The 11,950-nt window shown below is 36.3% G+C and overlaps 1 protein-coding gene across 1 annotated transcript; it reads right to left on the bottom strand.

Moving 5' to 3' along the window:
• Nucleotides 1–398: 398 nt before the first annotated feature.
• Nucleotides 399–3,826, bottom strand: LOC102390787 (olfactory receptor 4F4-like). The gene is made up of 3 exons (XM_045162161.1): nt 3,823–3,826; nt 3,375–3,493; nt 399–1,328 (listed from the first exon to the last, which is right to left on the bottom strand). Exons 1-3 carry the CDS (start codon nt 3,824–3,826, stop codon nt 399–401), a joined length of 1,053 nt encoding a protein of 350 aa, XP_045018096.1.
• Between the last annotated feature and the right edge of the window lie 8,124 nt (nt 3,827–11,950).

Genomic DNA, 11,950 nt, shown 5'->3' on the forward strand with positions numbered 1-11,950 from the left:
TATGACTGAGCATGCACAAACCCCTGCATTCAGTGTATAAACTTATTAAAAAAAAAAGAGAGAGAAGATCCACATGAAATGCTTTGCTGAAAGAAATGCATAACAGATTAGAAAATTTCCAGATGTGGTAGTCTGTGTTGAAGTAGCAGTACAGATAGTAATAATTAACATTAACATTGTTGTTAATTCCAAATCATTCTTGAGAACAACCAAAATCATTGCTCTAAAGACTGGCCACATTTCCCAAACAGGGACTCATTTTGATAATTCTGGAATGCTATAGAATTGACACAAAACTTTCACCAAGAGATACACATGGTTTCCATATGTGAATTGGGAATTATCACATTCTTATAATGTGAGATCATGAAATGCCAACAGAAATCCATAAGCTATCATCATAGTCTCTTAATGGCAATTTTAATCTCTTTGTTTCTTAAAGTGTAAATGACTGGATTTAGTAGTGGTGTGATGGCTGCATAAAATACAGCAAGAAACTTGTCCACCCAAGTGATGTTGAGTGGAAACAGGTAGATGAAGATACAGGGCCCAAAGAATAACATGACCACTGTGATGTGGGCAGTGCAAGTGGAGAAAGCCTTGGATGCCCCATCTTTCGACTGATGGCAGAGAATAAGCAGAATATAAGAGTAAGAGATCAGCAATAGAATGAAGCAGACAGTGGCAAGTACCCCACTGTCCGCATTTATCAACATTTCTAAAACATAAGTGTCCATGCAAGCTAGCTTCATCACCAGCGGAATATCACAGAAAAAGCTATCCAATTCTCTGGGTCCACAGAAGGGCAATTGTATAATTATAGCTAGTTGGCTTATTGAATGCACAAAGCCAATGATCCATGATATCATCACTAGCCGAATGCACATTTGTGTGTTCATAATGCTAGAGTAATGGAGTGGCTTGCAGATGGCCACGTAACGGTCATAGGCCATTGACACAAGCAGCACCATCTCACCCCCTCCAAAAAAATGTCCAAAAAAAATCTGACACATGCAGCTTCCAAAAGAGATGGTCTTGTTTGCCTTGAGAAAGTCTGTGATCATTTTAGGAGTGGTTACTGATGAAAGGCATAAGTCAATGAACGAAAGATTGGCTAACAGGAAGTACATAGGGCAGTGGAGATGAAGGTCAGCAGTAATTAGGAGAACAATGAAGATGTTGCCTAAAATGGTGATTAAATAAAGAGAAGAAAATATCACTAGGAGGAAGGCCTGGAGCTCCCATGAATCACACAGCCCAAGAAAAGTAAATTCAGACACTACAGACTGGTTACTTCTTCCATTTAGTTCAGTTTCTTCTAATTTTATCTGAAGGAAAGAAATGAAAATATATTTTCTGAATAAAGCAGGTTTCTTATTTATTGCTGATGAAAGCGTATCCTTACATAGGCACTTTGGAAAAAAATTTGTGATTTTCTTATAAAGCTCAATACTTACACATCCTATGGTCCAGCAATTTCAGTCTCATTTGCACGCTCGAGATAAATTCTTACAGCTGTATATATGGAGATATTTATAATTATGCACATAAACAGGACAATGGAATATTCAGAAACATAGCAAATAAAGTACAACTATATACAATGACAGAGATGTAGCTTTTTGAGACATGGTAATGAAGAAAAAAGAGATTAGCATAATTTTTGCTAAATAAAATAATTCATTTTATTAGCAAATAAAATAATTCATTTTATTAGCAAATAAAATAATTCATTTTATTAACTAATAAAATGAATAGCAATAGAAAATGCTGCATTTTGTAGAAACTTCTATATATTACTATGTATTAAAATATGATGTAAGTAACTCCAACTCTGGGCAGCTAAGGATCAGGATGAAGATGCACATATTATCAGCTATATGATATTATAACTATTTAAGTCTTGTATTAGTTATGTTTTACAGTTATAGTTTTATTATTAAACAAACAAGCAAATCCAAAATTGCCAGTAGAAATGGTGTGAATATACTATGAATCAAGAATTATGATCAATTCAATGCTGTGGACCTGAGGTTTAGTCTGGGTTTACCCTCCTGTTGTCTGTAACTGAAGCTATTGATGAGACTGTTTTTGCTTGAATCCAGAGAGTTATCAGGTACCAAGGATGAAAATAAAAATAGAATTAGAAAGCTATAGATGTAGGAGGGGCTTTTACTTTTTTCCAGTGTGGTAAACGGGAATTCATTGAATATTTTCTTACTATAAACTGTGATCACTTTTGAGCACTTCAGTGAAAAAGAAATAAATTGTAGGTGGTGTATGTTATATCAAAAAATAAAAGCTTATGCCAGCTTTTTCACCTAATACTAACTTAGTAGGTTTTTAATATTACTTTAGTTAAATTAGAAAGGGCAAAATATTGCTACTAGGATAATTATTGGGCTTCCCTGGTGGGTCAGAGGTTAAAGTGTCTGCCTGCAATGTGGGAGACCTGGGTTCAATCCCTGAGTTGGGAAGATCCCCTGGAGAAGGAAATGGCAACCCACTCCAGTATTCTTGCCTGGAGAATCCCATGGGCAGAGGAACCTGGTGGGCTATACAGTCCATGGGGTCGCAAAGAGTCGGACACTACTGAACTACTTCACTTTCACTTTCAGGATAATTATATTAAAACTATATTAACAACACATTAAAATTACTTATATAAATCAGCATATAATTTTCAACTTTACCTTAAGTAGAACTAACCATAAAGATTCTAAGAGTATAATTATAAAATCAAATGAGTTACAGCAGAATTCACAAAAAAACTCAAGAAAAATTAAAAAGTAAAAATTTAAAAAATGGGACAACTTTAATTTTCATTTTTGAGCTGGTAATTTCAGGGTCAAGGGAAAAGTAAACCTCTCTGTTTCTTTGTATCTCCCTGTCACTCTCTCTGAATACCTCTCATTATGCTAGAGATTTTCACCCACACTGTCTATAAAGTAATCTTCACATTAACGAAATAAAATAAAATGAATGAAATATATCGTACTATTCTGAGTTTGGCTCTTAGTGTAACCTGTTAGAGTCTCAGAGCTGGGAAATAGCATGACTGGAGTGCAATCCCGATGCTCTCTGATGCCAGTCCTGCATCTATGCTGTCATTCTGCAATCTCCTGTTCAGTTCCAAGAGCATAATTTCATTTCCATGGTAACTATTGACTATCGTAGGCTTTGAGAGATTTCTTTCCATAATCTCTATCAGGTTCCTTCCTGAGTTAAATTAGTAACCATCACTTTTCTCAATATTTGGAAATTTCTGTTAATTATAGTTATGTATCTGTGCCTAGAATATAGTTTTCCTTAAGTCAGGAAAACTGTAGACCCTATGACTGTGGATCTGATGATTGTGAAGACCTGAATTCTACCTCAAAGAGGGCGCCTACGGAGCTGTAAGACTGTGTAGAAGTTACTCGTTTTGATGATGTAGACAGTCCAGAAGTTCCAAGATGTACCTTGGAGAAGAAACCCTTGATATTTCTGAAAGCTATGCACAATTTCAAACCATTCTAATTAGTGTGCATGGAAGTATGGCATTAAAATATTTTCTTAAATATGACAGAGGAAGGGAACTAAGGGAGAAGTTAAGAAATTGACAGAGTGTAGAGTGTATCTTCTTACCAGAGAGACACCGTATTTGACCACATTTTTTCCCCAGGATAAAACATTCTCCATATTCTAAATAGAATCTGAAATAGAATTATATTGCATCAAAGCAAAGTATCCACTTTTTGTTGTGACCAGCATTTATGGGGGAGTGTGAGGCATATATTTAGTGTAGAGAGTGGCCTCCGGAGTAGGAAACTCTCAAATTACCCATGCTATGCTCCCTTGAGACCACTTTATTCTTGTCTCTCTGAATTGAGAATGTCATCTGGAAAGTGTGCCTTTTGTCAAGGTCAGGGTGAGGATAATAATACAGTTCTAATGGTGGAGTTAAGCACAGTTTTAAAACATTTTTGGATTAACTTTAAAAAAAACAAAAACAGTATTCCAGAACTAAGTTACCATTTCTAGTCCCAGATGACTTGGGTGAGTGGACATGGTCTGACTAGCAGAGGGAGAAGAAGTGGTTAGTGTGTGCATGCTCAGTTGCTCACTCAATAATGTACACCAAGTATGCCCATTGTAGAGCAGTCAGGCTTGGACTGCTTGTTTTATGGGGTTTTAATGAAGAATAGAGCACACACACAATGAAGAACAGAGAGACAATTTAAAGTGTCAAAATTTCTTTGATTATTTGAGCAATGATCCTGATTTAAGATTGAGTACCAGACAATATTGGGACTTCCCAGGTGGCTCAGCTTCCCTGATAGCTCAGCTGGTCAAGAATCCGCCTGCAATGCGGGAGACCTGGGTTTGATCCCTGGGTTGGAAAGATCCGCTGGAGAAGGGAAAGGTTACCCACTCCAGTATTCTGGCCTGGAGAATTCCAAGGACTGTATAGTCTACAGGGTTGCAAAGAGTCGGACATGACCAAGCGACTTTCACTCACTCACTCACTCACTCGCTTAGGTGGCTCAGCAGTAAAGACTTCGCTGGCCAATGTAGCAGACACAAAAGACACAGGTACAATCCCTGGATGGAGAAGATCCCCTAGAATAGGAAACGACAACCTACTCCAGTATTCTTGCTGGCACAGTCTCTTGGCAGAGGAACCTGGTGGGGTATGGTCCGTCGGGTAACAAAAAGTCGGACACACCTGAGCACACACTTATGCAAAAGGCAATATTATCAATATTCTTCAAAATAACAAAACAGTAAGGGAAGCCTATCTTTTATTTAGTTTTATAAAATATTATATAATTTTAGCCTTATGGACAAGAATCCAACACTTTAGAGATCTGAGAAGGAAATATGATAGTATGTCTCTATCTGCGCATTGCTGCTACTTTTTTTTCATCAGAAGCATACATTTGTTCACATTTTGGTACTCATATTCCACTTTTTTTTCTATGCTGTTACATACTCACATGTGCACATGGCAGTATATACATATGGAGGAGTCTTTTACTTTGGACGGTATAGAGTATGAAAGGATATTTTAAATTCTAACTTATTTAAAATAATATTATGCATAAATATATTCCATTGTAATGGTTGTTTCAATGTAAATGTTTGTTTTTAGAGAAATAAATATGCTAAAGTAATAGTACTGCTAGGTGTGTACCAAACTTAGTCAAAAATTCTTTTCATACAAAACCTGTATTTGAATGTTTGTGACAGCTTTATTCATAATTACCAAAAACTAGAGACATCCAAGATGTCCTTCAATCTGTTAATGGTTAAATAAAGTGTGGTACACTTGTACAACGGGATGCTGCTGCTGCTGCTAAGTCGCTTCAGTTGTGTCCGACTCTGTGCGACCCCATAGACAGCAGCTCACCAGGCTCCCCCGTCCCTGGGATTCTCCAGGCAAGAACACTGGAGTGGGTTGCCATTTCCTTCTCCAATGCATGAAAGTGAAAAGTGAAAGTGAAGTCGCTCAGTCGTGTCCGACTCCTGGCGAGCCCATGGACTGCAGCCCACCAGACTTCTCCGTCCATGGGATTTTCTAGGCAAGAGTACTGGGGTGGGTTGCCATTGCCTTCTCCAGCAATGGGATATTATCCATAATTAAAACAAATAATCTATCACGTCATGAAAAGATATAGAAGATACTTAAGTGTCTATTGCTACATGAAGGAAGCCAATCTCAAAAGTCTATATATAGTATGATTCCACTTTTATGATATTCTGGAAGATGCAAAACTATGGAGACAGTGAAAAGTTAGGTGCTTGTCAGGGGCTCCAAGTTCATGGGAATAATGAATATGTGAAGCACAGTACAGTGAAATTTTTTATGATACTGTATTTTTGACTATGTTGTCTTAGGCATTTGCCATGTCATCTGTGAGGGCCTAAATACAATGAAACCGTAGAAACAATGAGCATGTGTTTATTTCTAATACCATTATCCAGTAAAAGGAACCAGGGATCTTTGGAGATATGGCTATTGCAGGAATAGGAAATTAAGATATAAGATAAACCAGGAGCATCTTTTAGTCCTAGGAAATAAGGAATGCTCAAACATACATAAACTTAGAAAATTTGATGTGGATATACATCAAAGAGGCTTAAAAGCCAAATGAAAATGCTCCCGATACCAGTATTTGATTATAATCCAGATTATAAAATAAATATTCATGATTTCAAACTAATATAAATGATTGAATAAATTAGTACATGGAATAGAAGAGTAATCACCCATTCAGGAGATTTAGAGATAAATTGTGTAGCACGCTACCCTGATCAAGAGGAAAATAACTCCTATTACTTAAGTATGGGCTGAGTGTAGTGACTTTTCTCAAAATGAAGTGTGAATAGCAGGGAAAGTATATCTATATTGAGGCAACCTGAAATTTCAGTCAGTTGATCAAATCAATAGACATAAATCATGGTGATGGTATAGACACTTGATGGAAGATGTCAAAAATGGCAGATCACCTGTGGTGTGCTTCCACTGAACCAATCAGTTCAGTTCAGTCACTCAGTCATGTCTGACTCTTTGCAACCCCATGGACTGCAGCACATCAGGCGTCCCTGTCCATCACCAACTCCTGGAGTTTACCCAAACTCATGTCTGTTGAGTCGGTGATGCCATGCAACCATCTCATCCTCTGCGGTCCCCTTCTCCTCCTGCCCTCAATCTTTCTCAGCATCAGGGTCTTTTCAAATGAGTCAGCTCTCCGCATCAGGTGGCCAAAGTATTGAAGTTTCAGCTTCAATATCAGTCCTTCCAATGAATATTCAGGACTGATCTCCTTTAGGATGGACTGGTTGGATCTCCTTGCAGTCCAAGGGACTCTCAAGAGTTTTATTCAACACCACAGTTCAAAAGCATCAGTTCTTTGGCACTCAGCTTTCTTTATAGTCCAACTGTCACATCCATACATGACTACTGGAAAAACCATAGTTTTGACTAGATGGACCTTTGTTGGCAAAGTAATGTCTCTGCTTTTTAATATGCTGTCTAGGTTGGTTATAACTTTTCTTCCAAGGAGCAAACGTCTTTCAATTTCATGGCTGCTGTCACCATCTGCAATGATTTTGGAGCCCCAAAAAATAAAGTCAGCCACTGTTTCCCCATCTATTTCCCATGAAGTGATGGGACCGGATGCCATGATCTTAGTTTTCTGAATATTGATCTTTAAGCCAACTTTTTCACTCTCCTCTTTCACTTTCATCAAGAGGTTCTTTAGTTCCTCTTCACTTTCTGCCATAAGGGTGGTGTCATCTGCATATCTGAGGTTATTGGTATTTCTTCGGGCAATCTTGATTCCAGCTTGTGCTTCCTCCAGCCAGCGTTTCTCATGATGTGCCCTGCATATAAGTTAAATAAGTAGGGTGACACTATACAGCCTTGATGTACTCCTTTCCCTATTTGGAACCAGACTGTTGTTCCATGTCCAGTTCTAACTGTTGCTTCCTGTCCTGCATACAGGTTTCTCAAGAGGCAGGTCAGGTGGTATGATATTCCCATCTCTTTAAGAAGCTGAACCCATAACTCTTGTGAAATTATGAGAAAAATATCAAATAAATTTCAGTGCAGTGATACCCTTCATACTTCACAGTTCCTCAAAAAGTTAAACAGAATTATCATAAAACTCATCAATTCTGCTCCTAGTCTTTAACCCCAAAGAATTAAAAACAAGTATTAAAACAAAATCTTGTACATGAATATATAGAACTATTCACAATGGGCCAAAGTGTTCATCCAAATGTTCATCTGCTGATGAATGGATTGACAACTGTGGTAATCCATACAGAGGAATATTATTCAGTCACAAATGTGTATCAGATACACATTTCAATATGGATGGAAATAGTTTGGAACTAGGTCGAAGTGATGATCCCACAATATAATGAATGCCTAAATTCCATTGGTTTGTAGCTCTCAAATGGTTGATTTTACATTATGTTACTTTATCTTGATAACATAAAATATAACACTAAAAAGATAAATGAGCAAGTATTATCTTCCATTACTATTAAGATTTTAGTTATTAACTTTTCTTTAGCTCATTTTTTGTTCAAAACCATTCTTGGCTAGTATGTACTTTTGATGTAAAAGGGAATGGTACAGTTCCAGCACTAAGTTTTGCTCATTTCTTTCTAGACTGAATGTGATACAGAAACCAGTCTAAATTTTTGTAAAATGAGAATAGTAGCATTTAACAAAAGGAATTTTAGTAATATGTGTTGAAATGTAGCTCTTATAATAATGTTAAATTTTAGATGAATGGTGATATTTGATCTTCTGTGTGTACACATTGCTTTTCTGAGCAGTATTATAGAGTTAGAGATATTCAGTATGTCCAGACTTCGTTAATGAATAAAACAATCACAGTGCTGAATGCCAAGGTACACAAATTATTTCCCCTTTTCTAGTATTAACTGAGAAGTCACAGTCTTATTTCTCATCAGGTGTGGAAGAATATTGGATTTCCATCTCACCGTTTGGTTAGACATAATAAATGAGATCACATAGGTATCATACTCAGAAAAGTGAAAAGCTTAATAGGCATGTGAGCTCCTTTTTAATAAGTCATGGCACTGATCTGAAAAGAGGCAGCATAGCACAGGGATTAAATTCATGGACTTTATAATTTCACTTGAATATTGGTTTTAACTTTAGCATTCTGACCTTTGCCAACATATTTAATATCTGTTTTAAGATATTATCATGACCAAAATGGATTTGATAATTATATAAATGAGGTAAAAAAGCAGGGATAGGGATGCTAGGAATATATTGCATGAATATGCTTCTAATAGAATTCTAAAATAATTTTTACTAATTCTGTTAATAGGCATTCCTTTTTCACTAGTATTGGCCTAAATGATATTTATCAATATGTATTAAAATGTTAGGAGATTCTGAGTTTCCTTGAAGATATTACTGTCATAGTTTATTAATCACAGCTTCCTTTGTTTTGCCTTTACTTTTTAAATCAAGCTTCTAATATTTTTTCTTCTCTTAATGACATGGGAATTCAAGGTAGAGATCTCATAATAAACGGCCTGGGGACTCAGGTCACTGAGTCATCAAAGGGCCACCCAAGACTGTTGTTAGAGCTGGAGTAGTTGTAAGGAGTACTAACCACAGAGATCAAAGAGGGAAACACTTCTTAAGACGTTCATTTATAGTGAAAATATTGTTTTCTGGGGCCTTTTTTGGGGAATGAGGTCAGGTAAGTGGGGACAGTATAATTTAAGTGAATAGTCTGTTAAAATTACCAGCTGCTTTCCCTCTATGGGAAAAGTATAGCAACTCTGCTACAACATTTCAAATATTCTCCCCCCTCCACCCCACCACTTTGCCTCCCACTCTTATCTCTATTTCTGTTTTTCAATTCAACATACATTTGTTGAACCTTGTTGAACCTATACAAGTGCCAGTCTTTCCAAGGGGAAGTTTTACTTTTCAGATTGCAAGAAGCTCTTCATGTGCCTGGATTGTATCTGAATTTACAGGGAAATTTTTAGATCTGGATTATATTTCACTTAAACTAGGAAGGACCTTGGGATGGCACCCTACTCCAGTACTCTTGTCTGGAAAATCCCATGGACATAGGAGCCTGGTAGGCTGCAGTCCATGGGGTTGCAAAGAGTTGGATACTGCTGAAGAGACTTAGCAGCAGCAGCAGCAGGAAGGACCTTGGGAATTGGTTTTGATGTGAATCATCTTTGACCTGTCATTTTTTTCATGGCAATTTCAGGAATGAAAACTGCTTTTTAATACTACTGGCATTAGTTTTTAATGAGAATAATATAAAAAACTACTGTGTTTACTAAGAAACTATTATCAATTTTCAAGGTATATGCACATGCATGCCCACAAATTCTGTTTTTGCCATTAGAGGCTCTTGTTTTAATCCAGTATTTGGATGGTTAGTTGTTTCCAGTTATTTAAATACATATTAAAAACTGCCATCAGCATTTTACCAATTTAAGACATAGTATTGATCATCATGTAACAATTTTTGCAGGAATTAATACTTGGCTATGGAAATACATACACAAATATCTTACTCTAATACTTTTGACTTCACATTTAGATGATGATAACCTTATGATTACTCATGAGAACAGATCCTGAATTTTCATGTACCATCAAATTTAACTAGATTTCTGAATTGTAATGATATCTCGTGTATGATTAAATGCAGTGTTTTGCTTTCTGTGACTGGTTTATTTCACTTTCTCCATGTTTAATCACAAGTTACTCTTGTGTTTGTTGCAAATGGCAGGAATATTTTTTTAGGCCAAATATTATTTTGGGGTGTGTGTGTTGTGTGTATGTGTTTCACATTTGCTTTATCCATTCATTAATCATCAGAAAATTCATTTGTTTCCAGATTTGATTAATGTGAGTAGTGCTGCAATAAACATAGCATTGTCAATATCTCTTCAAGATACTGATTTAATTTCCTTTGCATATAAAAGTACTGAAAATTCTACATGAAAAGGTAGTTCTAATTTAATTTTTTTGAGAACCTCAACACTTTTTCCAGAATGGTAGGCAGAATATTATTTTTATGTACTTTCTTTTGTCCCTTAAATTGAAAATCTTTCTAAATCTGTATATATGCTGCTGCTGCTGCTGCTGCTGCGTCGCTTCCTTCGTGTCCGACTCTGTGCGACCCCATAGACGGCAGCCCACCAGACTCCCGCGTCCCTGGGATTCTCCAGGCAAGAACACTGGAGTGGGTTGCCATTTCCTTCACCAGTGCATGAAAGTGAAAAGTTAAAGTGAAGTCGCTCAGTCGTGTCTGACTGTTAGCGACCCCATGGACTGCAGCCTACCAGGCTCCTCCGGTCCATGGGATTTCCAGGCAAGAGTACTGGAGTGGGGTGCCATTGCCTTCTCCAAATCTGTATATATAAAACTGTTTAATTTTTATAGCTTCATAGTATTACACAGTATATATATATATATATATATATACACACACACACACACATATGTATATATATTCTGCAGTGTGATTAATGCATTCTCTATTGATTGTCACGTATCAATAGCATTCTATTATATGTATGTGTGTGTACATGTATATATAAACATATATACATTTTATATAAATATAGGTGGTACATAAGCATAATAGTTGCTCTGTACAGCTATGTCAATAAGTAGATTTGTGTGTTTTAAACTCTAATAAACATTGTCAACTGGTAATTCCATCAACAATGTATAATGTAGCTTTTTATATTGAAATCACGGTGATATTGGTAATATTTTTCATTCTCACCTGTCTCTACTCTTTCTCTTTCTTTTCCCCTGTCAGTTGGTGAAGCAGAAAACTGTGTTTCCTAGTCACTGCTCATGATGAGGCTGGGCATCTGTCATTATGTTCACTGCTCACTTGTACATGTTGTTGTTATGTTCCTATTGTGGGTGCCTGTGCATGTATCCCCACTTTTCAAAGTTTGATCTCCGCCTTGTGCAGTTACTATATTGACCTTTCTATCAAAAGCAATATTTTATTTGACTAATGCCAATATTTCCTCTTCTCATTGAACTATATCAAATGAAGAGACGTGTATTAATAATGCATTGTTAACATTAGAAGTTTAGAAAAGAGAAAAACAGGAAAAAAAATCACCTAATTTCCTACTACCAGTTAAATATTTAGTTAGTTCTTTTTAAAAAACTGAACTTTCTTTTGATCTTTGAAACCAAATTTGAAAATTTTTTACGTATTCTTTTACATTTGGAAACAAAGTGAATATACATTGTTTTGTATACCAGACTATGTATATTTTAAAATTTGCATATTGCACGATCAAAGCTTTTAGATAAGAGACTTGATTATAGCTTCTTTGAAATGTCACACCCACTGCAGTTAACTCTGATGATTGTCCTTTTCATATGAGTAATAATGCTCTTCAAAGATAA

This window comes from Bubalus bubalis, chromosome 11 (assembly GCF_019923935.1).
Source record: "Bubalus bubalis isolate 160015118507 breed Murrah chromosome 11, NDDB_SH_1, whole genome shotgun sequence".
NCBI lineage: Eukaryota > Metazoa > Chordata > Mammalia > Artiodactyla > Bovidae > Bubalus > Bubalus bubalis.